This window comes from Nomascus leucogenys, chromosome 5, assembly GCF_006542625.1.
Source record: "Nomascus leucogenys isolate Asia chromosome 5, Asia_NLE_v1, whole genome shotgun sequence".
NCBI lineage: Eukaryota > Metazoa > Chordata > Mammalia > Primates > Hylobatidae > Nomascus > Nomascus leucogenys.
Genome location: NC_044385.1, coordinates 67,307,079 through 67,334,867, shown reverse-complemented (window position 1 = coordinate 67,334,867; position 27,789 = coordinate 67,307,079). Strand labels below are relative to the sequence as shown.

The window sequence follows — 27,789 nt, the reverse complement described above, 5'->3', positions numbered from 1 at the left end:
ATGAAAATATCCAAGTAAGTTAAAAGCTGTTATGTTCTCTATTTCTCCAAAGCAGATGGAATATTACTATTTTTCATGACTTGATTTACTAAAATATTGGTGTTTGTTAATTATCAAGTCTTTTCTGAGCAATCCTTAAAACCATACTGTTTACGGAGATTTACCTTGCTTTCAGTTTTTGAGAATACTACTTTCAAAAGTAAAGGAGACTGTTTTAAAAGTCATCAAAGAGAAACTTTACACGAGGTCTAATCTTAAAAATGCCTTCAATTTTGTATTTCTTAAGAGCTAAATATGGGTAAAGTATAGGACCACTGCATTTACAGTCCATTATTTTTTCCACCTGAGAAGAGTGAAGCCCCAGAATGCACTGCTCAGCTAGATGACGAATGGGCTATCAAGAATTATAAAGTATCTCTTCCTAATGAAAGGGAAAGTTTAGGCTTTCACATTCATAAAATACCCAAAAAGTAGACTGAAAAAATGCAAAGACAAATCTCCAAATACTATCTCACCAATGCTAAGGTGATTCTGACTGGAGTCAGAATAATAACAATATTTAACTTATTCTTTGATAAAGTTTTTAATAAGCTATTTTTTTACATGTACACTAGTAATCTTAAAAAGACAAATATTAACTATTAAAAGTTAAATACTATACAATTTATGAGAACTATAATTTTGTGAATTTGAAAAGTAAAAGGGAGGTAACTACTAAATGGATTAAAGAAGAAAATTCTACTTTTTAAGACATTTTAACCAGACAGAAAGTGAGAAATTACTAATTTAAGTAAACACTAAAAACTTTTACTGAAGCTGGAGACCTTATACTATTTCAGATCAAGCCTTCATCTACACAGCTTTAAATAAACTTAAAAAAATCTTTTCTAGTACATATAAGGCTGCTAAAAAGAGTGCATGACTGGGGGGAAAAAAGGCATATGCTAGAATGTGAACTCCTGAAGAACAGAAATACATTTCATTCATCTTTATCCCTGGATTCCTAACACAATGCCTGGTTCAAACTAAAATGCTTAAACAACGTTTGCTGCTTTGAAGTGAACTGGGGCAAATACACCTTTCCACCTCTGGTCCAGTTTTCACTCCGTATTAAGCACATCTGAAGTACCTGAGCTGCTCCTGGCTGTTGGCTTTTGACTTTAAATTGAGTAAGGTAAGCCAATATGCATACATTTTTTTACATCAGCCTTCTCACATCAGCCTCAGAACCAAATCATCACTGGGCTGTGAATATTCTCATGTACTCCAATACTTATTTGTTGGACAACAGTGAACATCAATGTGCAAAAGTAATGCATTTTCGATGCAGGATAAATATGTTCATATGAATACGAATGGAATAAAGGCCCTGTTTCTCCATGTTTTAAATAACAGATACATAGCATCTTAAATTATAACTTAATTAGCAGTTTTTAGACACTGAACATAATACACTGTATTACAATGCAATGTGGTAGGCTTCCATTTTAGGAACCAAAATAAATTTCACATGAAAAATATTTATTTTAATTCACATCAAATACATTTAGAATAAATCTAAATTTTTAGCATCAAAATACTTACAAACACAGATAAACTTTGGACGTATAAGTCTCCATTCTGTCCTAAAAGCATATACAAAAAGCTCTCCTGCAACTATTGATCATCACCTCGTTGCCTTAAATTTCTAGATTTTCCATTTTCAGTTCTTCTCTTTTTGAAGACTGGGGCCACTCCATCTGCCATAACTCCAAGAGAAGTGACTGTTTTTTCTTTAAATACCACTTTGGGTTCTCCACCACCGTCAGCTTCTGAAGTTGATACATCCTCATTTTCAGTGCTTGGAAGTTCCAAATCTACCTCCTTACTGGAAATAGAGTTAAAATAAAACTCTATTTGACAGGGTAAGACAAATGTTTTCATATAACCAATGCCCCAAGATCAGCTTTCTAATGACAATACATTAGAAGTTGCTTATTTTGGAGTAGGAACTACTTTAAAATACTGACTTTACAACATTATTTAAGATACTGAGCACTTATTCAGGTGGATAAATGCTGGGAGAAGTTCTATGTATTAATTTATTCCTGTTGCACAAAGGATGCATTATCTAAGAAAACGCTTGGGCTTATATATAAGCAGTACAAGTAAAGGGATAAGGGGGTTGGGTGCGGTGGCTCAAGCTTGTAATCCCAGCACTTTGAGAGGCCGAGGCAGGAGGATCACTTGAGCTCAGGAGTTTCGAGATGCGCCTGGGTAACATGGCGAAACCCCATTGCTACAAAAAATACAAAAATTATCTGGGCATGGTGTCATGTGCCTACAGTCCCAGCTACTCGAGAGGTTGATGTGAGAGGATCACTTCAGCCTGGGAGGCAGAGGTTGCAGCGAGTCGAGATCTCATTTTCCTTGTGTAGAAGACTGAATGGAGCTGTATGCCTAGCACTCCTTTTCTAAGAACTAGCCCTTCAACCATCCACATGATTAATTATAAATAATCAGTTGAGTGGTCCTGATATCAGTACCTGATTAAAAACAGCCTATCACAGTACCGTACTCCCTAGATAGTCAACTGGTCTGTGAAAGAGCAAATTAGTCACATCACACCCATCAGTCCCATCTATGAGATTCTGGAACATGGACCAGAAAGATCGTTATGTTTAACTCTAAGTAGCTGAGAGCATAAAACCTGTTGAAAAACACACATCATCCTATTTGGAGAATGGAGCTGTGCAGAAGGCAGTCTATTCTGAGGATTTTTTCTTTTTAGGACAGAGTCTTGCTCTGTCTCCCAGGCTGGAGTGAAGTGGTGCCATCATAGCTCACAGCGGCCTCCAACTCCTGGGCTCAAGTGAACCTCCTGCCTTAGCCTCCCAAGGTACTGGGATTATAGGCGTGGGCCACTGCACCTGCCTGGCCAGCAAGGACCTTCTTTGCTATCAGTTTATCATAGGCTGCTTTAAGTTATAAAACTAAATAGCAACACTGAATCCTAAAGAAATGTACTTTGTTGAGTAATACTTGAGTTGCTGCAATATTTGCTTATCTATTTAGTTTTTACATTTTTTTTTTTTTTTTTTTTTTTTTTTGAGACAAGGTCCTACTCTGTTGCCCAGGCTGGAGTGTAGTGGTGTGAACATGGCTCACTGCAGTCTCAACCTCCTGGGCTCAAGTGATCCCCCCACCTCAACCTCTCAAGTAGCTGGCAACATGATGTGTGCCACTATTTCCTGCTAAGTTTTGCCATGTTGGCCAGGCTGGTCTCGAACTCCTGACCTCAGCTGATCTGCCTGCCTTGGCCTCCTGAAGTGCTGGGATTACAGGTGTGAGCCACCTCACCCGGCCAAGCTATACTTTTTTTTTTTTCTTTTTTGAGATGGAGTCTTGCTCTGCTGCCAGGCTGGAGTCCAGTGGCGCAATCTCAGCTCACTGCAACCTCCACCTCCTGGGTTCAAGCGATTCTCCTGCCCCCACCTCCTGAGTAGCTGGGATCACAGCTACGTGCCACCACACCCAGCTAATTTTTGTATTTTTAGTAGAGATGGGGTTTCACCATGTTGGCCAGGATGGTCTCATTTCTTCACCTCATGATCCACCCACCTCAGCCTCCCAAAGTGCTGGGATTACAGGGGTGAGCCACTGCACCTGGCCTCAAGCTATATTTTTAATAAGCACAGCATCCTTGAAATTACTTACTGCAATTTAGGAAGTAATGGGATGTAAAATCACTTGTAGTAACAGTGGGATTAAAGCTCCAGGTACTTACTGAGACTCAACCTCTTGTTTAATTTCTTGCCATTCTCCATATGGGTTTGATTTCTTAAGAGTTTTCGATTTTTCTTCATTTGAACCTAATGAATTCTGTTTCTGAATACTTTTTTCTTTCTGTGTTTCTGGGTCATTTCCTCCATCATTATTTTTAATTTTTTCCTGAAATGTAAAAGCCAAGAAATAATACCGTTCAAGCAAAACTACCAAGACAAAAATAAAATTTCTTTAAGGCTTTTAAAGGTATTGTTATAGATTTATAAACAATTCACTAACTCAAATTTGCACGTAACACAATAAATATACATAGAAGAACTTTACTGCTTGATTAGGTTTTCCATGTCTGAAATGTTGATATACCATGACAAAGGCTTCCTAAATCATCACCTTAATGTCTTAAGTTCTACAATTAAGGACATATAAACAGGGCTCTCTTAACTTCTCTTTTCTGCTTTCTTGCTTTACTTGCATATCCAACAGTGACTCCCTTTATAATTGTGACTGTTGAATTTTTCTGGGAGGTGGCAAGATTATAGGGAGTTTGTCCTTGTTTACCTGTATTTTGTAATTTTTTTCCTTTTCCTATAATTTATCTTTTAAAAAATAACTTAGAGGGCACAAATGCATATTTCTTACATGTATATATTATGTCACGGTGAAGTCTGGGCTTTTAGTGTACCTATCACCTGAACAGTGAACAAACCCAACAGATACATTTTCAACTTACCTCCCTCCCACCCTCCCACCTTTTATGGTCTCCACTCTCTATTAGTCCATTCTGTATGTCCATGTGTGCCCATTGTTTAGCTCCTACTTATAAGTGAGAACATGTAGTATGTGACTTTGAGTTATTTCACTTAGGTTAATGGCCTCCAGTTCCATTCACATAGCTGCAAAAGCTATCATTTCATTTTTTATGGCTGAGTAGTATTCCATGGGGTGTGTGTGTGTGTGTGTGTATACCGCATTTTTTTATCCAATCCTGATGGACACTTAGGTTGATTTACTTTTTGCTATTGTGAACAATGCTGCTACAAACATATGAGTGCAAGTATCTTTTTTGTTTAATGATTTCTTTTCCTTTGGGTAGATACTCACAAGTGGGACTGCTGGATTGAATAACAGTTCTGCTTTTAGTTCTCTGAGAAATGTTTTCTATAAAGGTTATACTAACATACATTCTCAGTAACAGTGTGTAAGTGTTTCCCTTTCTCTGCATCCTTGCTAGTATCTGTTTTTTTTTTTTTTTTTTTTGAGACAGAGTCTTGCTCTGTCACCCAGGCTGGAGGGCAGTGGCATGATCTTGGCTTACTGCAACCTCCACCTCCCAGGTTCAAGCAATTCTCCTGGCATGCGCCACCATGCCCAGCTAATTTCTTTTGCATTTTTAGTAGAGATGGGGTTTCACCATGTTGGTTAGGCTGGTCTTGAACTCCTGACCTCAAATGATCTGCCAGCCTCAGTTTCCCAAAGTGTTGGGATTACAGGTGTGAGCCACTGCATCCAGCCATTTTCTGACTTTTTAATTACAGCCTTCTGACTGGTATAAGATGGTATCTCCTTGTGAATTTCATTTGCATTTCTCTGACGATCAGTGATGTTGAGCATTATTCATGTGTTTTGGCCACCTGTGTGTCTTTTGAAAAATGCCTGTTCATGTCCTTTTCCCCCTTTGCAATGGAGTTGTTTTTTTCTTGTTGAATCCCTTGCAGATTCTGGATATTAGTCCTGTGTTGAATGCATAGTTTGCAAATAGTTTTTCCCAATATGTGGGCTGTTTATTTACTCTGTTAATTGTTTCTTTTGCTGTGCATAAGCTTTTTAATTAAGTCCCTCCCATTTGTCTATTTTTGTTTTTGTGTTTACTTTTGAAGACTATGTCGTAAATTCTTTGCTTAGGTCAATGACCAGGTGAGTTTTTCCTATTTCCTTCTAGGATTTTTTTTTTCTTTTTTTTTTTTTCTGAGACAGAGTTTCACTCTTGTTGCCCAGGCTGGAATGCAACAGCATGATCTTAGCTCACTGCAACCTCTGCCTCCTGGGTTCAAGTGATTCTCCTGCCTCAGCCTCCTCAGTAGCTGGGATTACAGACATGCGCCAGGACGCCCAGCTAATTTTCTATTTTTAGTAGAGATGGGGTTTCTCCATGTTGGTCAGGCTGGTCTTTAACTCTCGACCTCAGGTGATCCGCCCACCTCGGCCTCCCAAAGTGCTGGGATTACAGGTGTGAGCCACCATGCCTGGCCTCCTTCTAGGGTTTTTATAGTTTCAGATCTTTAAACATTTAAGTCTTTAATCCATCTTAACTTTTGTACGTGGTTAGAGGTAGGGGTCCAGTTTCATTCTTCTGCATATAGCTGGCCAGTTTTCCCAGGATCATTTACTGAATGGGGTATCCCTTCCCCAGTGTATATTTTTGTTGATTTTGTTGAAGATCAGTTGGTTGTAGGTATGTGGCTTTATTTCTGGGTTCTCTATTCTGTTCCATCAATCTATGTGTCTATCTTTATACCAGTACTGCGCTGTTTTGGTTACAACAGTCTTGGAGTATATAGTCTGAGGCCAAGTAATGGGATGCCTCCACCTTTGTTCTTTTTGCTTAGGACTGCTATGGTTATTGAGGCTCTTTTTTGGTTCCACATAAATTTTAGAATTGGCTTTTCTAATTCTGTAAAAAATGAAGTTGGTAATTTGATAGGGATTGTGTTGAATCTGTAGATTGGTTTGGCCAGTATGTCATTTTAGTGATATTGATTCTTCCAATCCATAAGCATGTTTTTTCATTTGTGTGTATCATCTATGATTTCTTTAATCAGTGTTTTGTAGTTCACTTTGTAGGGATCTTTCACTTCCTTGGTTAAATGTATTCCTAGATTCCTAGATTTTTTTTTTTGTAGTTATCACAAATGGGATTGAGTTTTTTATTTGGTTCTCAGTTTTATCATTATTATATAGATATAGGTATACAGAAATGCTGATTTTTGTACAGTGATTTTGTATCCTGAAACATGACTGAAGTCACTTATCAAATCCAGGTGTTTTGGAGGGGTCTTTAGGGTTTTCTAGATAGTAAGATCATTTAATCAGCAAACAGGGATAGCTTGACTTCCTCTTTTCCAATTTGGATGCCTTTTATTTCTTTCTCTTGCCTGACTGCTCAGGCTAGGACTTCCAATATTATGTTGAAAAGGAGTGGTTAAAGTGAGCATCCTTACCTTGTTTGATTTCTTAGGGAGAATACTTTCAATGCTTCCCCATTCGGTATAACATTGGCTGTGTGTTTATCATATATGGCTCTTTTTTTTTTTTTTTTGAGACAGAGTCTCGGTCTGTCACCCAGCATGGAGTGCAGTGGCACTATCTCAGCTCACTGCAAACTCTGCCTCCCAGGTTCAATCGATTCTCCTGCCTCAGCCTCTCAAAGTGCTGAGATTACAGGCATGAGGCACTGCACTCGGCCTCATATATGGCTTTTATTATTTTATTATTATGAGGTATGTTCCTTCTGTGCCTAGTTTGCTGAAGGTTTTTATCATGAAAGGATGCTGAATTTTAACAAATGCTTTTTATCTATTGAGCTGATTATATGGTTGTTTTTAATTCTGTTTATGTGGTGAATCACATTTATTGATTTGTACACTTTGAACCATCCTTTCATCCCTGGAATAAAGCATCCCTTTATCATGGTGTATTAATCTTTCTGATGTACTGCTGGATTCAGTTTGCCAGTATTTTCTTGAAGGTTTTTGCATCTATGTTCAGCAGGGTTATTGGCCTGTATTTTTTTGTTGTTGTTGTTGGAACACATTCCTTTTGATGGAAGAAATTAATCATTTCTATCCTAAGTTGGATACTGGATTACCTAAATCTGGCTGGCTATAATCATTGTGATGGCAACTACAACGAAGGCTTTGCTGCTGCTCCTCTGTAAACTGGACATAACCCTCACTCTAAGTTCCATCAGAGAAACTGCAGGCAATAACAAGATCCTAGCTGTAGCCTTAGGTGGGAATTGAACAATGAGAACACACGGACACAGGAAGGGGAACATCACACTCCAGGGACTGTTGTGGGGTAGGGGGAGGAGGGAGGGACAGCATTAGGAGATATACCTAATGCTAAATGACGAGTTAATGGGTGCAGCACACCAATGTGGCACATGTACACATATGTAACAAACCTGCACATTGTGCACATGCACCCTAAAACTTAAAGTATAATAATAAAATAAAAAAAAGTTTCTTCCTATTGCTCCAAAAAAAAAAAAAGATCCTAGCTGTAGCCTAGGTATGTAGGAACTCTGATTTTCCTACATTTCTCAGGCCAACAATCGCAACCATTGCTCAATGCTAATAATGTGTCTTCTCTGCTTTGACTCATGGGCTCCTGAGTGTTCCCGGTTTTATTTATCCAGTTGCCAAAATATGTCTTAATTTCTACGTTCTATCAGAAGACTTAAGGTCTGTAGAGCTTTTCAAAAATTGATGTCAGCTGGGCGTGGTGGCTCACATCTGTAATCCTAGCACTTTGGGAGGCCGAGGCAAGTAGATCATGAGGTCAGATCAAGACCATCTGGTTATTAACATGGTGAAACCCTGTCTCTACTAACAATGCAAAGAATTAGCCGGGTGTGGTGGCACACGCCTGTAGTCCCAGCTACTCGGGAGGCTGAGGCAGGAGAATCGCTTGAACCTGGGAGGTGGAGGTTGCAGTGAGACAGTGCCACTGTACTCTAGCCTGAGCAACAGAGCAAGACTCCATCTCAAAAAAAAAAAAAAAAAAAAAAAAAAAATTGATGTGAAGAGTAAAATTTAAAAACCTACCTTAAACTTTATTTTTGGCTTTTTTGTCTCTGTAGAGACCTCTCCTTCTTCTGCTTCCTGTTCCCCATCAGAATCACTATGAGAATCTGATGATTTGGATTCATCTAGGGTGCCAAGTGAATTTTCATTGACCTTACTAGAAGGCAGATCATTAGTGTGTGGAATGAAATCATCAGGTTTCTCCCATCTGGATTCTGCTCAACACATTTTAAAGTCATGTTATTTAGTTATTAATTCTATTCAGATGTAATTTCAACATAACATTTATCACTTACAATTATTAAATGACAATACTGTATGTATTTCATACTATCTCTTGATCAAGAAGATAAAGAGTTCCCAAACCTCTTGCTCTTGTATCTTTCAGAAGTTGCTTTCAAACAGCCTGGATTTACTAGATGTATAAACTATAACTCCAATGGAATGAGAGACCTAAGAACTGGGTGATATTTCTAATGGTTCACAATTTATCTGACACCAATTTCAGGAAACATATTGATAATGAGCAAACAAGAGATTTCCTGAAACTTACTTATCACAGAGATTTCCTTTCCTGGCCCCAGTGTGGTGGCTTATGCTTGTAATTCCAACACTTTGAAAAGGCGAGGTAGGAGGATTGCTTTAACTCAGGAGTTTGAGACCAGCCTGGGCAACATAGTGAGACCCTGTCTCTACAAAAAATTAAAAAGTTAGCAGGCATCATGCCATGTTCCTGCAGTCCCCACTAGTCAGGAGGCTGAGGTGGGAAGACTGCTTGAGTCCAGGAAATAGAGGCTGCAGTGAGTCATGATTGTGCCACTGCACTCCAGACTGGGCGACAGAGCAAGACCTTGTCTCAACTTAAAAAAAGAAAAAATTCCTAAGATTTTCATGGAGTGAAATTACACTGTGAAGCACTAAGTGAATATTAAATTCTCATTTTTATATGGTGTTTTGGTGGGGGGGGCAGCAGTGGGAATCTCAACTGACTGAACTCTACTGCCATCCAGTGGTTCATTGGGCTTTTAGTAAAACAATAATATTTCTAATTACCTTGTAATTAATTCCCTATTTTCAACTGGGAGAGTTTTAAGAGTGAAAGGGGCTGCCGTTAATAATTATTCTGGTCCAGGAATAAACCAAAATCATTCAAGGCAAATCAATATATACAGCACCTTAATTAATTCAGAGTTCTTGGCAGGATTAATGAAAAACATTACTTATCCACATTTCACACAACAATAGAACTTTCAAGAATTTATTTTATTTTTATTTTTATTTATTTATTTTTTTTTTTTGAGACGGAGTCTCGCTGTCGCCCAGGCTGGAGTGCAGTGGTGCGATCTCCACTCACTGCAAGCTCCGCCTCCCGGGTTCACGCCATTCTCCTGCCTCAGCCTGTCCGAGTAGCTGGGACTACAGGCGCCCGCCACCGCGCCCAGCTAATTTTTTGTATTTTTAGTAGAGACGGGGTTTCACCGTGGTCTCGATCTCCTGACCTCATGATCCACCCGCCTCGGCCTCCCAAAGTGCTGAGATTACAGGCGTGAGCCACCGCGTCCGGCCTTTATTTTTATTTATTTGGCGTGATTTCAGCTCACTGTAACCTCCACCTCCCCAGTTCAAGCGATTCTCCTGCTTCAGCCTCCCAAGTAGCTGGGACCACAGGCAAGCGCCACCACGCCCAGCTAATTTTTGTATTTTTAGTAGAGACGGGATTTCACCATGTTGCCCAGGCTGGTCATGAGCTCCTGACCTCAAGTGATCCGCCTGCCTCAACTTCCCAAAGTTCTGGGAATACAGGTGTGAGCCACCATGCCAGTTCAGGAAGTAATTTATTTAGCACCTACTACATGCCAAGCACTGTTATTGTAACTTCATGACATATGACATTCACGACCTTACAGAGCAAGTATGTTTATTCTATTTCACCGAAGAGTGACTATAGGCTCAGTAACTTGCCCACAGTCACATCACTGGTAAGTAAAGAAGCTGTGCATTGAACTCAGATCTGTCTAACTCTAAAGCTGTATTATATCACTGTACTATTTTATATGTATAAAAATCCCAACCTTCAATTGTACTGGAATATCAACATTGCTATGACTGGGCAGGCTAAATGTCTACTTGGAGGTTAAAAGGGCCTTTTCATCATCAAAGATTTAATGCTATGCAATGAGCTAATGATCACAGCAATTAAAAAAAAAAAAAAAAAGCCTCTCCTGAAGTTACATTAATGTTATAGCTGTTCTGATAAATTCAACTGCAGTTTATGATGTTAAATTAGATGAAACATTAATTTGAAAGTTTTAGATAACAATTAGTATTTATGCATGCTTCATAAGTATGCAACTGAAACATTGTTAAATTTTCACTTTTACTAATTCGTTAGACACTACTAAATAGCTTCAGTTTTATTTTTTATTTTAATTTGAGACAGTCTTGCTCTGTCACCCAGACTGGAGTGCAGTGGTGTGATCTTGGCTCACTGCAACCTCTGTCTCCTGGGTTCAAGCGACTCTGCCTCAGCCTCCTGAGTAGCTGGGACTACAGGTGCCCACCACCAAGCCCGGGTAATTTTTTAGTAGAGAAGGGGTTTCACCATATTGATCAGGCTGGTCTCGAACTCCTGACCTCAGATGATCCGCCCGCCTTGGCCTTCCAAAGTGCTGGGATTACAGGCGTGAGCCACTGCGCCTGGCCTATTTTTTTTTTTTTTTTTTGAGACAGAGTTTTGCTCTTGTTGCCCAGGCTGGAGTGCAATGGCATGATCTCCGGTCACTGCAACCTCCGCCTCCCAGGTACAAGATTCTCCTGTCTCAGCCTCTCAAGTAGCTTGGATTATAGGCATGCACCACCACACCCGGCTAATTTGTTTGTATTTAACAGAGACAGGGTTTCACCACGTTAGTCAGGCTGGTCGCTTAACTCCTGACCTCAGGTGATCCACCTGTCTTGGCCTCCCAAAGTGCTGGGATTACAGGCGTGTGCCACTGTGCCCGGCCACAGTTTTATTTTTAAAAAGGAAAAGGCAAGTTGAGCTAGATGATCTCTAAGCTACCTTCCAAGGTAATGACTATATTTCTAAAATAATTCTAAAAATAGTAATGTCAGAGAAAGCTAAAATGATTCTATTTTTAAGTTTGTGAATGCAATATCAACTGGGAATAACACTGGTGAACAGCACAATATAATACGAATAGAAATCTTTTTGCTTTTCCACTGTATTGTTTTTAAATTACAAAAAATAATTCATGCTTACTACACAAATATGTTTATTGTATACTAAAATTTCCAAGTTCAGATGATTAATCAGCAGGCCAATAAGCAGTTCCAGGTACAATTTTAAACAGTTAAGATAATCAAAGGTAATACTTACCTCCTGTTTCTGTATTATAATAATAGGTAAAACCATCTTCACTTAAACCTTCTACCCAAACAGTCTTCACTGCTGTCTAATAAGAGGAAAAAAACCCAGCATAAACTGAGGATAACCATGATTTTCTATTGAATAACTCAGAGTCAGCCACCCTTGCCTCTCCTCCTGACACCTGGTGATATCATCTCGATCTGCATCCCCACCCAAATCTCATGTAGAATTGTAATCCTCCAAGTTGGAGATGGGGCCTAGTGGGAGGTGACTGTATCACAGGGGTGGTTTCTCATGGTTTCAACACCATCCACCTTTGGTGCTGTTGTCGAAATAGTGAGCAAGCTACCCTGAGATCTGGTCATTGAAAAGTGTGGCACCTCCCCGCTAACCCCCTGCTCCTGGTCTGGCCATGTAAGATGTGACTGTTTTCCCTTGGCCTTCTGCTATGATTGTCCTGAAGCCTCTCCAGAAGAGCTTATGCCACCATGCTTCCTGTATAGCCTGCGTTAACTGTGAGTCAATTAAACCTCTTTTCTTGATAAATTACCTAGTTTCAGAAGTATTTCTTTATAGCAATGCAAGAACTGACTAATACACCTGGGTATTAGGGGTGGTAGTACTAATCATGGCCAGGAAGCTTGGTTTTTGCTAATAAAGAACCAACTTTCAAAGAGTGAATGTCTCACCTTTGAAAGCCAGGAACAATTCTTTCCAAATGGACAGGAACATGTGAATGGCAACTGACTGCAAACCAACTAATATTTGCCCTGAATGTATTTTTTGGATAGATATCAGTACTTTTTTTTTTTTTTTTGAGATGGAGTCTTACTTTGTTATCCAGGCTGGAGTGCAGTGCGATCTCGGCTCACTGTAACCTCTGTCGCCCCAGGTCCCAGTGATTCCCCTGACTCAGCCTCCTGAGTAGCTGGGATTACAGGCACCTGCCACTGCGCCTGGCTAATTTTTTTGCAGTTTTTAGTAGAGATGAGGTTTCACCATCTTGGCCAGGCTGGTCTTTAACTCCTGACCTCGTGATCCACCTGCCTCAGCCTCCCAAAGTGCTGGGATTATAGGCATGAGACACTGCGCCCGGCCAGATATCACTATTTCATCTCCATCCAGCCTCCTAACAAAAGCATTATGGGAAAAAAAAGGACACAGTTTGGGGATGGAGGGAGTGGAGTATTTGTAAGTAAAGTTGCTTAACGAAACTCTACAAAAACCCAAGAAACGAATCACTTCAAAGAATAAAACAAGAACACTATTAATATGCTTCAGTTACCTTTTTTAAGTTTCCTTGAAATCCTTCAGGTTTCTCCCACTGAGATGCTTAAAGCAAAATATATTGCATTTATAAAATCTTTTTGCTTTAAAAAAATACTTTCCAAAAAATTTGGACAAAATTTACAGTCATTATGTACAAAACACTACAGGTCTACAGTTTAAAACATATTTGAAAAATAAAACAGAACATACATTCCAGTACTGTGCAGAGAATATATCTGAATGCTATGTAACCAAGAAGAAAGAACAGAACGAGGGATTAGAAGTTACTGGAACTTCCACAGGAATTTTAGAGCCAGGCAGGGCTTCTCGTAAAGGTTTCACAGAATTCAGGTTTGATAAGTTTCAAAGGCCTTTTGATATCTTGGGGCAAGGGAGAGTGAGAGATAAACTGAATAAGGACTCAGAAGAGGAACAACTAGTATGCAGAAATTAAAAACATGTAACATGGAGAGGAAGAGTATATAAAGTAGGATGCTGAAAAAAAGAAGCAAGCAATAAGCATTGGAAGGGAGAAAAGAAATAATAGTTTGTAAGTAAATTTGAGAAAGACTTCTAATTGCTAGTACATAATCATTTATGGTATCTTCATTGCTAAACTACAATATGCATGTCACTTAAAGCTCAGTGCAAACTCTAATAGATTAATATTTCTACATAGTCCAAAGGTAATTATGATCCTAACGATAATAGTCATTACAGTAAGATTGTTAGCCTGAGGATTTCTTCATGATTAACTCTCTGATCTTATTTCCCACCTTCCTAGCATTCTTAACCTTCTTTTGCTGGCTTTTCTTCTAACCATTCCTTTAATATATGTAACACTCACCTTCTTAACTTCTTGCTCTGTTCTCTCTGCTTGTGATCTCATATACATTATCTACATCCCCAGACTCAATTTTGCTCAACTCTACACTGTAACCATCAATTAGCTACCAAAAGTTGTCATAGGAATATTCTTTAGGTACCTCAAATTCAACATATCTAATTCATTATTGTCCCCATTAAACTTATTTTCAGTTCCTTATCTCATATCTAAGTAAATGGCACCATCATTCTCTCAGCCCTCCATAAGACGGCCCCAATCTACCTTCCAGTCTAACTCTACTAAGATGTCTTCAAAGAACTGCATGTTTTACCTCGACCACTATTTCCCAATACTTTCAAACCTTTTTTGGGGTTCATATTGTTCTGTCTGGATTCTGTACCTCTTAATAATCCACGGAAGTCTTCTTTAATCAAAACACTTACAGACTGTCTGCACTGTGCTAGGCACTATGTTGGGCGCTAGGGATACAATGGTGAGTAAGGCATCATTCCTGATGTCCGTATCTTAATTTAGAGATCAGCTCAAAAGTAATTCCTATGATAATCTCTCAAAGCTACATAATCACAATGAATTCAACATTATTATGAGTTCCCATATAATCTTAATTACACTTCCATTACAGCACTTTAAAATTCCTCCTTTTATCAAGCTTATTTATTTGGTGCTAAATTTTTTGACTCTGGAGAGTAAAATGCTACATCAATGTAGAATAAGTGTATTAATTTATTCCAAAATGTATACAGAGTAAAAACCCCAAATACGTTTAGTTTTTAGGAAAAACAAAAAGATGTTTTTGATATTGTTACTGTAAAACGACACTGTGTATTTATTTTTCTTTTTTTTTTTTTGAGATAGACTTTTGCTCTTGTTGCCCAGGCAGGAGTGAAATGGCACGATCTCAGCTCACTGCAAACTCCATCTCCCGGGTTCAATCGATTCTCCTGCCTCAGCCTCCCAGGTAGCTGGGATTACAGGCATGAGCCACCTCGCTTGGCTATTTTTTTTTTTTTTTTTTTTTTTTGAGGCAGAGTTTCACTCTGTCGCCCAAGCTGGAGTACAGTGGCCCAATCAACACTCACCGCGAGCTCCGCCTCCTGGGTTCAGTGGCCCAATCTTGGCTCACTGCAAGCTCCGCCTCCCGGGTTCACGCCATTCTCCTGCCTCAGCCTCCCACGTAGCTGGGACTACAGGTGCCCACCACCACGCCCAGCTAATTTTTTGTTTTTTTTTTTAGTAGAGATGGGGTTTCACAATGTTAGCCAGGATGGTTTTGATCTCCTGACTTCGTGATCCACCCATCTCAGCCTTCCAAAGTGCTGGGATTACAGGTGTGGGCCACTGTGCCCGGCCTAATTTTGTACTTTTAGTAGAGATGGGGTTTCACCATGTTGGTCAGGCTGGTCTTGAACTCCTGACCTCAAGTGATCTACCCACCTAGGCCCCTCAAAGTGCTGGGATTACAGGCATGAGCCACCGCATCTGGCCATGGCACTGTGTATTTTTCTGTTGGGTATCAGTTTACAGTAAAATACACAATGCCATTTTTCAGTAACGATATCAAATCAATCAAGGCAGCTACAGAAAAAAGAAATCAGTTACCAGCTCCCAGAAGAAAATCTCTCCTGTAAAATATTTTATTTCAAGTACCCTTACAATTTGTGAAGTGGATTTGAAATTCCTTATTTCTATGCAAAATTCTTTATTTCCATGTAGTTTATATTTACAGAAGTTTCTACTGAGAAAATATAAAGCTATAGTTTATTTGTAAGAAAGTCATTATTAAAGGCTTTGACTAAGTATGACACTTAGTCACTATGAGAAGGGTACCTTTTTAAAGGGCACATAGTTTTCTTACCTTTGCGGCAAAAATGAAAAACTGGTCTTTCATTATTTAAAATGCTCCAATATTACATAAAAATCCTAACATAAAATAAATTGTTCTATTCTACTAGTGACACTGTTCTTTACCAGTTTTATGCCTAAATGACTTACCTCCTGAGATAAGATCATAATAGTAATGGTAACCCTCAGAGGTTATGCCTTCTACCCATCTGCCCTTTGAAGGATCTTTTTTTTTCTTCTTTTCTTTCTTTTCTTTCTGTTGATTTGACGTCGAGGTAGGTGGGATAGTGCTGGTTACTGGTGTTATGCTTGGCTCCAAAATTTCTAAAGAGATGAGAGAAGGGTAAAGCAGCTATAGTAACTACTATTTTTTATTGTTGCTGGCATAAAACATTAATGTTATTCCAATCAAAAACCTGATAAGATTCTTTTGAGAACTTAACACATTATTATAAAGTTCATTTGGAAAAATAAACATGTAAGGGCAGGAAAACCGTAATAAAAAGAAAAAGGAGAATTTAGTTCTAACAGGTATTAAAACTTATTCTAAAACTGTGGGTTAAAAAAACAGCCAGCAGTGTGGAACGGACATAGAAATAGGCAAGCATATAATTGAAACAAAATAGTCCAGATACAGAGCCAACTTCAGGTTGGCTGGTATTTCATATCAGAGGATAAAAGATCATTAAAAAAAGAGGTTTTCAAATTACCTATTGGGTACAATGTTCACTATTCGGGCAATGGTTATACTAAAAGTCCAGATTCCATCACTATGCAATATATGCATATGAGAAATCTACATTTGTACCCCCTAAATCTATAAAAATAAAAAATAAAAATAAAAATGGAAATAAAGAAAGCATGCTTAAAAAGAAAGTTTTTAGATTAACTGGTTAATTATTTAGGAAAAAAGTAAAGCTGTTCCCCACACCCTGCTCCCTTCCCCCTTTTTTATTAAATACTAGGTCAAAGATAGTTACAAAAAGAACACAAAGTAAAATAATGTTAAATTTGACTACATAAAAATTAAGATATTCTGTATGACAAAAATAAAAAGAAAAAACATATATAAGACAAATGAAAAAATATTTACAATAAATATGGCAAAGGGTTAATATTCCTAACAAAGATCCTTTACAAATCAAACACTCTAATAGAAAAATGGACAACAATTACAAAGACAATTCAGATAATTAACATTTACTTTTTTTTTCTTATGTCGTCCAGGCTAGAGTGCAGTGGCGCAATCATAGCCCACAGTAGTAGCCTTGAACTCCTCAGCTCAAGCAATCCTCCCACTTTAGCATCCCAAGTAGCTGGGACTACAGGTGCGCACCACCAAGCCCAGTTAATTTTTTATTTTTATATTGTAGTAGAGGTGGGGTCTCACCATCTTGCTAGGTTGGTCTTGAACTCCTGGGCTCAAGCAATCCTCCCACTCCGGCCTCCTAAACTGCTGGGATTACAGGCATGCACCACGGCACCTGGCCAATTAACATTAACTTTTGCTAATATTCAAAGAAATGTTTTGTTGTTGTTTTGCAGAAGATCAATAAGTAGTGAAAAGAATGACCAAATCCAGTATTAGTTTGATAGATCAGGTGTTTACATTGATTTGAAAAAATGGGTAGTTTTGGTGGGGGACAGTGGCTCACGCTTGTAATCCCAGCACTTTGGGAAGTCCAGGCAGGTGGATTGCTTGAGGCCAGGAGTTCCAGATCAGCCTAGGCAACATGGCAAGACCCCACCTCTACCAAAAAATAGCTGGCACTGGTGGTGAGCTGAGGTGGGAGGACCACTGGAGCCCGGGAGGTCGAGGCTACAGTGAGCCATGATTTTGCCACTGCACTCCAACCAGGTGACAGAGCGAGACCTGTCTTCAAAAAAAAGAGAGAAAAATAGTTTTTATGGCTTTACTTTCCAATGGATTGGCTAGTTACTCCTAAAATGGGTTAATAAACTTATTTTTGTTCTAATGAAAATGTAAATCAGTCCATTTCTGGAGACAATGTGGTATTAGCTATCAATATAAAATATATTCATACTTTGATACTGTAATGAACTTCCAGAAACTGAACCTTCAGAGAAAAATAAGCGTGAAAAGATACATGCATAAAGATGCTTAATACCATTCAATTAGGAAAAGAGGAAGTCAAATTGTCCCTGTTTGCAGATGACATGATTGTATATCTAGAAAACCCCATCGTCTCAGCCCAAAATCTCCTTAAGCTGATAAGCAACTTCAGCAAAGTCTCAGGATACAAAATCAATGTACAAAAATCACAAGCATTCTTATACACCAATAACAGACAAACGGAGAGCCAAATCATGAGTGAACTACCATTCACAATTGCTTCAAAGAGAATAAAATACCTAGGAATCCAACTTACAAGGGACGTGAAACACCTCTTCAAGGAGAACTACAAACCACTGCTCAATGAAATAAAAGAAGATACAAACAAATGGAAGAACATTCCATGCTCATGGGTTGGAAGAATCAATATCGTAAAAATGGCCATACTGCCCAAGGTAATTTATAGATTCAATGCCATCCCCATTAAGCTACCAATGACTTTCTTCACAGAATTTGAAAAAACCACTTTAAAGTTCATATGGAACCAAAAAAGAGCCCGCATCACCAAGTCAATCCTAACCCAAAAGAAGAAAGTTGGAGGCATCACACTACCTGACTTCAAACTATACTACAAGGCTACAGTAACCAAAACAGCATGGCACTGCTACCAAAATAGAGATATAGATCAATGGAACAGAACAGAGCCCTCAGAAATAACGCCGCATATCTACAACTATCTGATCTTTGACAAACCTGACAGAAACAAGCAACGGGGAAAGGATTCCCTATTTAATAAATGGTGCTGGGAAAACTGGCTAGCCATATGTAGAAAGCTGAAACTGGATCCCTTCCTTACGCCTTATAGAAAAATTAATTCAAGATGGATTAAAGACTTACATGTTAAACCTAAAACCATAAAAACTCTAGAAAAAAACCTAGGCATTACCATTCAGGACATAGGCTTGGGCAAGGACTTCATGTCTAAAACACCAAAAGCAATGGCAACAAAAGCCAAAATTGACAAATGGGATCTAATTAAACTAAAGAACTTCTGCACAGCAAAAGAAACTACCATCAGAGTGAACAGGCAACCTACAAAATGGGAGAAAATTTTCGCAACCTACTCATCTGACAAAGGGCTAATATCCAGAATCTACAATGAACTCCAACAAATTTACAAGAAAAAAACAAACAACCCCATCAAAAAGTGGGCAAAGGACATGAACAGACACTTCTCAAAAGAAGACATTTATGCAGCCAAAAAACGTATGCAAAAATGCTCATCATCACTGGCCATCAGAGAAATGCAAATCAAAACCACAATGAGATACCACCTCACACCAGTTAGAATGGCCATCATTAAAAAGTCAGGAAACAACAGGTGCTGGAGAGAATGTGGAGAAACAGGAACACTTTTACACTGTTGGAGGGACTGTAAACTAGTTCAACCATTGTGGAAGTCAGTGTGGCGATTCCTCAGGGATCTACAACTAGAAATACCATTTGACCCAGCCATCCCATTACTGGGTATATACCCAAAGGACTATAAATCATGCTGCTATAAAGAAACATGCACACGTTATTGCAGCACTATTCACAATAGCAAAGACTTGGAACCAACCCAAATGTCCAACAATGATAGACTGGATTAAGAAAATGTGGCACATACACACCATGGAATACTATGCAGCCATAAAAAAAGATGAGTTCATGTCCTTTGTAGGGACATGGATGAAGCTGGAAATCATCATTCTCAGCAAACTATCGCAAGGACAAAAAACCAAACACCGCATGTTCTCACTCATAGGTGGGAATTGAACAATGAGAACACATGGACACAGGAAGGGGAACATCACACTCCGGGGACTGTTGTGGGGTAGGGGGAGGGGGGAGGGATAGCATCAGGAGATACACCTAATGCTAAATGACGAGTTAATGGGTGCAGCACACCAGCATGGCACATGGATACATATTTAACAAACCTGCACATTGTCCACATGTACCCTAAAACTTAAAGTACGATAATAAAAACAAACAAACAAACAAACAAAAAGATGCTTAATGCCGCACTCTTTATGACAGAGAAAAACGCTAAGCAACCTAAACGTTAACCAGGAAAAGATTAAATAAATTATAGTACAGAGACAAAACAACAGTGGCTACCATTTATTCACCATTTGTTACGTGTGGTCACATAATAAGCAATTTATACCATAATGTTACTTAGTTTTAATAAAAATCTAAAATCATAACTAGCAAGAGGAAATTCTGTTTGACTCCAAAGTCTGCTTCTACCATATAAAAATGATATATTTCCCTAATTATTTAAAAGAAAAGATACATTTGATATATCACTGAGGGAAAAAATAAAATAACCGGCAAATAGACCACAGCACAAAATATGTAATTTAAAAAAAGATCTAAAGAAGAGGTCTGCAAAAAATCTTAACAGTGGGTTTTTAAAAACTCTTTTCTTTGTATTGCACTGTTGTATGTTTAAAGGAATATATATATCCTATTTGGAAAAACAAGGCTATGGTAATATTTAATAGGAAAAATCCATTTAAATATAAAATGGTAAAATTTATTTGCTCAAAGGGCAGCATAATGGAATGTCTCAATGCATATAATTGATAATAGTTGGACTCTCATCTACTCCTAATTCTCCAGGAATGCCTAAATCCTTTTTCCTTTCAAAATGAACATATGGCTTTATCCTCAAGGAACCAAACAACTTTCCCACCTTTTAATTACCAATGTCCAGGATAACAAAGTCTGGCTACAACTGTTCTTATTTAATGAACACAATGCCAATGAACTTCACTGGTACTTCTGCTTAAAACTTTAATTGAAAGCTGTTTTTATTAGAGGAATACCATCACATGTTGATGACTGCAACCACTACGTAAAATCAACAACTGAGATCTGCTATATGCCTGGCTTAAGGAAAATGGATTTGATATGGGAGAATTATTCACAAAACCTTCCCAGTTTAAAGCCTAAATTCAATGACAAGATAGATGCAGTCTAGTTAAATAAGGTCTTTCATCTGGAACTTCCTTCTAGTAGTAAATATCTGCCTTCTAATAGTAAAATCTGCTAATTGTCCACAAAAGGCTAATTCACTACATATTCACCCATATAAATATACAAAACTCATAATTTTAACCATATGGACACAGTGAATTGCAATTATAATGCAAGGCCTATTTTCAAATGCATAGTGTCTTTTAGCTAAATAACTACAATACCTAAAAAACTCAAAGTGTCTCTGAAATGAACCACTTACCTAGGATAGAGCTAGGATTAGGTGACCACAAAAGTAGTATGGCTGCTATGAATGAAGGTGTTAAAAGATAAAACATTAAAAGTCCAACAAAAGGGCATGAGCAAACTTCCATAGTCAAAACAGGGCTATGATGGATGCATAATAAAAGCACTGAGTATACTGAGTTTATAACCTCTTTATGGAAACAATCAAAGCTTACTTAGCATGACCTCTGATGTTACTTTTAAAACATGCTGGCTGCTTTTTTTTTTTTTTTTTACCTGACTCTAAGCCAAGCCTTTTCAAATCCTCTTGGTATGCTTTCAGGGCAGCTGCCTCCATTGCAGCAAACTCCTTTGATGCCTTTTCTTCTTCCTTTGCCTTATCCAGGCTTTTCTGTTTTATCTATGTAAGACATACATAACAGTGAAAGTGAGATAAAGGACTGACATTTGCATAGAAAAATTAGCAAATAAACAATCTAAGTTACCTCACTGATCCTTTTTGCCACATTTTCCTTATGATTCTTTCCTCTTTCATGAAATTCAACACTCTTGAAAATGAAAAGAGAAAATACAAAAGAAAACTACATAAACATCATAAAATTCATAGTAAACAAACAATTTTCTCATAAACATGAGAAAATTAAAATTAAAATGAATGGCAGAAAAGATGAAAACATTAATTTAATGCAAATTGGCCCTTTTAATCAAATGATGCTAGGGAACTACATTGTTTATTATGTCCTCTGACTAGGTTTCCTTTGGTTCTTAAAATAAATCATGATGACCTTATTAATGGAGAAAAATACAAGGTACCCTTGATGACTAATCTACTGACTATGATTGTAATGAGGACTCAAACATGACATGAAGCCACAAGACTGGGGAAAAAAATCTTAAACAACTTTCAACATCAAAAGCCTTTAGAATTTTATTGCTCTATTTGTCACAAGGAGGGACATAGAGAACAATGATTTTATTGCTTTATTCCTCAAAATTAGGAGAAAAGTATATATTTTAAGATTCTTTGTAAATTATAAGCAAACACTTTTATAAAATGTGGTAATGGTTCAAAATGTACAACTTCTATGGAGGATAATTTGGCAATATCTATCAAGACTACAAATACATTTACCTTTTGACACAGCAATTTCATTTCTGGTAATTTATTCTATAGATATACCTGCACATGTACAAAATCATGATATATACAAGCTTACTGGCTGCAGCACTGTTTGCAATAACAATACGGTATCCATCTCTAAGGGACTGACTGGTTAAACTATGGTACATTCTCACAGGCTACTGTAACAGAGAAAAAGAAGCTCTTTATGTATGGATACAAAGGGAGCTCCAGTTACATACTGTTCAGTTTTTTAAAACTATAGTGCAGAATAATATATACATGGAATAAGAACTTGTATCTACATGCATGTAGAAACAATGGAAGGATAGGCAAGAAAATGAAAAAAAAAATGATAGCCTATGGGGAGTGATGGCAACTGGATGACTGGGGACAGGGGCGGGTGAGTGAGGGCAATTATCTATTTAAACAATCAGAAATGCTCCCTAAATTACAAGTTTCTAGTTAAATGCAGTAAGAAATTCCTGGCAAGCTCTGCAAAATAAGTTCTGTCAATCAAATCTTATATGATGCATTAACTGAGCTATTCTAAAATACTACCATGAATTCATCTTTAAAGTGTGACTTTGTAAAGCAGATAATCCTCCTGTTTTTCATATATTGCGTTTCCTAAAGTTGATTACACTACACAAAGAATACAATATTAAAGGATCACTCAAAATTAAATTAATTTTGTTTCTAATTAAAGGTTAAGTCAATGTGTTATTACCAATTCAAGAAGACGAAGACAGACTACACTGGAAGGGATTACTTACTCTAGATAACTCACAAAATTCATTTTACAGCCTAGGTACCTCCAAGGAAGAGACTTTAAGTGATCTGTGTGGTTTTAAAAATTCATGGTATTTATTTATAAGGATAGCCTAGGTAAAATAGTGAAGAACTTTAGCAACTATCCAAAAAGACCAAAACATCAAAAAAAAAATCCAAATTCTAAATACTTTGCAGGTAACAAGAAATAAATGTCTACAGAAGAAATCCACAGCATTGTTAAAATACAAGACTACTATTCTTTGTGCATCCAACTTTGCCAAGTAAAAAGGATATCAACATAAAATATATTTAACAGATACCCTAGTGTTTATGTGGTATGTACATAGTATTTCGACATGCAAGAGGGGAGAAAAATCAGTGGTGTGCTTTTTGCTTTACATCTTCAACACTGGATCTCAACTATGAGATAGACTAACAACATACCTAACAGAGTTGTTACTTTGTTTCATGAGAAAGGAAATAATGGTGTTCTTTCAAATTTAAGAATCTAAAGATACACAGCTCTGCATTAAATACACTTGATTATTTCTAGAGCAGAAAATATACAAGAAAGACTAAAAATATTGCTTTTATTTTTTAAGGGCTTTCCACAATTCTTTGTGTATGACAGTATTATGAACACCACCATTATAATATAGGTGCTTCATAACATGAATGAGATGACCTACTCATTGCCCATTTCCCACAAGGCCACAGAGAAATAATTTCACTTAATATTATAATCAAAGTTAGGCTGATGAAGGCTCACAGCTTTCATAGGGGACTGAGAAGACAGAAATCTTCTGATGTTTTGAAAATGCAAGAGCAATGTACATAAAAGTGCTTTGTAAACTGAGTTTACATCAAAAAGGAGCACTTCATTCAACACAATTATTATTAGAATCTCTAATAGCGGAATTATCATACAGGCCTATTGTCTGCTATCCAGCACTTGCAGTAATCACAGAATTTCTTTGGCTGTGACTTCCAGTAGTCCGCCCTGAGAAAGAGAGAAAACAAGGCTAAGCTCATGTAAAACTTAAAAAAGGTTAAATTCTGCATGCTTTACATTTTTTAAAGTTTGAAATATATGCCCCTGCTACTGAATCTTGTCTTGTTATATACAGTCGTTTTATTATTTATCTGGTTGGAGCAGTCAATTGAAATTCTGTTGCCAGCAGAGTAGGAAAAGTCTGTATCTGATTCATTACAAAACTCCCTTCAATAAAATGGCTTTCAAAAATTCCTCACTCGTTATCGTCATCGTTATGAAAAACTAAGGAACATCTTAGAGAACATTTATCCTTTCTGGCTTTGGGGGAGGTTGGTGTAATGGAGACCTGAGGAAACTCATAAAGTTTGCCTTAAATCAAGTTATTCCCACCAAAAGAACAACGTACAAGACTACTGCGGGGGAAAACTGTAGTTCCTCCGAGACTATCAGTTAAAACAAACTGTTCTTGAGCCTCAAGGCAAGAGAGAACTGGAAAAGCCGAAGGACTTCACAGACGGCCGATCAAAAAAAAAACCATTACGCTATCCAGGGCTGGCCGCTTCCAGTGGGCGGGGGAGGCCGCAGCCCAGCCCTAGTTTCACAATACCCTAGGGTTCAGGGGCTTCGGAGCCCAAAGGGGCGCGTGCGACCCCCGACAGCGTCGTGGAGAGAGCACTGCGTCGCTTCACCCGCGGTCGTCCAACCCGCCCCCTGAACCGGACGCCGGCCTCCCGCTAGACCCCGTGCCCCATAGCCCAGGGCGTTCGGCGAGGTAACATTTCTACCCCGCCTTGAGAACCGGCCCTGCAGGTCTGGGGCCGGTCCCGAGTGAGTTAAGAACGCGTCCGTCACGCCCCCGGCCGAAGGGCGGGAGGAGAGGAGGGGAAGACCTGGGCGAGAAAGGGCCGCCCAGAGAAACAACACCTTGTTGTTCAGCGCCTGAGACCCAACTCACATGACTGCGCCAGCCGCTCTGCAAGTCGTCCAGGGTTCCACTCAGACTCGTGCTTTCCCAGCGGGACGAGTCGGGCTCTTCCTGCCGCCCAAGGCCCACCCGAACCTCCCTCCGACCCGGACGCCTTACTCAGTCCCGGAGAGCAGCGTTCCGCTGTTCCCAACTACGGGTGCCCAGACGACCCAATCCGCGTTCGAAATCGCCTCCTTTCCCCTCCCCCTACAGGGGCGGTACTCCTGGCTCCAAAGAGGTGGGGTCGGTATAAAGGGGTTGAGGTCACCGGGAAAGGGTAAAAGCGCGACGGGACCTGAGCCGAAGGACGAGATCTCAAGCTTCAAGTCCCTGCGCCATCCCGCCGTCTCTGTGTCCTCCCCTGGGGCCCAGAACCTCCATCCTCCTTCTAGGCTCGCTGGCTCGAGGCCAAGGAGCTCGCGCGCCGCCTCCGCCCCGAACGCAAACAGCTGTTCCCAGAGACGTCGCCGCTCTCAACTTTGCCAACTAGTCCGCCCGCACTTTGACCAGCGGAGCAACCAGGACCTGTGGGTCGGGGTCCTCTGGCGGAGTTAAAAAAAAAAAAAAAGAGGTGAAACTGCGGAACCGGGGCAGCGAGTCGCTAGGCTTGGCCTCAAACTTTGCTGTTGCAGCAGAGCGGCCCCGCCCCGCCCCTCCTCTCCCCTACGACATCCGCGCGCTCGGAGGCGGCTTGTTCCCTAGCTCGGGAGCGCGTGGGCAGCAGCGGTGGCGGTGGCAGCTCCAGTAGCACAGAGGCGGCAGTGGTGAGAGGCGCGGCAAAGGAAGCAGAGGCGCTTATGCTTGTCAGGTGGGTCACGGCAGTTTTTTGTAGCAGCACTTCCCATATGGTCTAGCGGTTAGGATTCCTGGTTTTCACCCAGGCGGCCCGGGTTCGACTCCCGGTATGGGAACGCTGCCTTCGTTTTCTTTTTCCAACTATCGGTTTGGAGGGCTGACTTTTCAAATCTTGTGTTCTGGCTCCTTTCTTGTCCCCCTGTCTGGGTGAGTTTGTAGAAAATGAGCATTACTGTAGTTAGTGGCGCCAGGAGCTGCGCTGCGGCTTTTGGAGCCTCGAGTGCCGCGCCTTGCCTGCTGGAGAAGCGAATGCGCTCCGGATCCTTCTCCCTCCCGCCTTCGGCTCGCGGGGCTGGTGGGCCCCGAGGGAGTTTCACTTTCCCCCGGGCTGTTCCCCCGCCCCTCCGGCCCGTAGTTTTCCAGACGCCCAGGAGGTGATGATTAACTCTGGCCTTGCGTTATCTCCTCCCAGCGCCCTGCTCCGGCCCACACCCTCTTCGGCCGCTCTTGAGAGTCTTCCGATGCTGGACGGGCTGACCCCCTGCCCTGGGCGCCCCGGAGCCCGCGCCCGGGCCGGTAGTGGTTCTCTGGCCACAGGGTATTTACGAGGCTCCACGGAACACAGTGTGCCTTCCGCGCCCTGCCGGGGGGGGGGGGGGCGCGCTTTCGCGGCCGCGCAACCGCCCGGCGCCCTTTTCCGCCGCGTGTGCGCTCGCGTCTCCACCCGCGGCGCCTGAGCAAGCGCGAGGCCGGCCCGCGAGGTCTTCCCAACTTGACATTAGGGGCGCTGGTCGCAGTCACGGAAAGTACCCACGAAAAAAGGCCTTTGGGAACGAGAATCTTTTTTCTTTCCCTTTAAAAACACACACCACGAGCTATGGAGAAGAAAAATACCATTCTGATGAGATGGCTTTAAATAAGTAAATCGACTTTCCAAAGGGTCTAACATTTTGAGCGCCGTTGATTTAAAAAAATTGATTAAAACAACAACAAAACATTCTGGGGTGGAGGTGGGGCTTGGGAAAGAGAAAATTGGCTGGAGACTGGGGAGGGGACGTTAAAACAAAGTTTCACTGTATTTTTAAATATAGAAGCCCTGTGTTTATTACAAAGAAGGGGCAGCTGTGTCAGCAGCATGTGAGCTGTAAATGAAACAAAAGCGTTATCTTAAATGCAAGCTGAAATTAGAAAATAGGGTCGGCTATAATGTTTATTAGGCCTCTGGGAACAAACGAAGAAGGAAAAAGTGACTCTTGTAGATGGGTTTCTGGTCAGTGCCGTTACTGAGAGCAGATGTTTTGGTTGTTAGTATGTGTGTTTCCAGACTATTTTGTAGCTTTAACTGCACAGTAAATTTGTTAATGTGATCTGCGTGATTAAGGATTAATTAGGCTTACCTTGTTAAACGAGAAAAAGCCTAAGTATTTTAAATCATCTTCATTAATTCAAATATTTGTGTGTTTGCTACACACGAAGCACCACCAGGATGCTTTTGAAGTTACTGATGTTTGTATTCTTTATGTTAGCTAGTGGATAGAATACTGAATGGGATAATATTTTGGTCTCTGATTAGCTGTGTGATGAGACTTTTAACCTTCTCTGTTCTCTGGCTTTAGAGCCATACATTTTTGATAACACGTATCACTCACAAATTTTAAATAGAGTTACAAAAATTGTTGAGCAATTCTTGAATAGATAATGAAAGTGGAAGTTTCATTTAAATAAGTAATAGTGTGTCATTATTAAGAAGCAGTTACTAAAGAATTGCAGTAGTTGAAAATTTGGAAAGAAGGAAAGATAACTCGCATAACTCTGCGTTAATTGTCCCCAGAGAGGGCTTAACTTTTGACTTTTGTTGTTGTTGTTGTTGTTGTTGTTGTTGTTGTTGTTGAGA

General features: G+C 39.7%; 1 protein-coding gene and 1 non-coding gene across 3 annotated transcripts; one reads left to right on the top strand and one right to left on the bottom strand.

Moving 5' to 3' along the window:
- Nucleotides 1-564: 564 nt before the first annotated feature.
- Nucleotides 565-26,387, bottom strand: WBP4 (WW domain binding protein 4). Of its 2 annotated transcripts, none has more exons than XM_030813314.1 (10): nucleotides 25,089-26,387; nucleotides 24,067-24,139; nucleotides 21,731-21,793; nucleotides 21,522-21,645; nucleotides 16,049-16,222; nucleotides 13,226-13,272; nucleotides 11,950-12,025; nucleotides 8,592-8,785; nucleotides 3,767-3,930; nucleotides 565-1,867 (listed from the first exon to the last, which is right to left on the bottom strand). In XM_030813314.1, coding segments are annotated over exons 1-10 (1,128 nt in total). In that variant the 5' UTR covers nucleotides 25,091-26,387; the 3' UTR covers nucleotides 565-1,656. The 2 variants fall into 2 exon arrangements, with proteins under 2 accessions (XP_030669174.1, XP_030669175.1); XM_030813315.1 differs by having other exon boundaries at nucleotides 25,396-26,384.
- On the top strand, nucleotides 25,940-26,011 carry TRNAE-UUC. The gene has a single exon. It is a non-coding gene; the product is annotated as a tRNA-Glu (tRNA).
- Nucleotides 26,388-27,789: the final 1,402 nt, after the last annotated feature.

What these genes read in the sequence shown, in the direction of transcription:
- WBP4 (XM_030813314.1), bottom strand. An exon ending in TGGCAAAAAGGATCAGTGAG is followed by an intron (nt 21,646 to 21,730) that starts GTAACTTAGATT and finishes TGTCTTACATAG; the next exon opens with ATAAAACAGAAAAGCCTGGA. An exon ending in AAACAAGAGGTTGAGTCTCA is followed by an intron (nt 1,868 to 3,766) that starts GTAAGTACCTGG and finishes CTCTATTTCCAG; the next exon opens with TAAGGAGGTAGATTTGGAAC.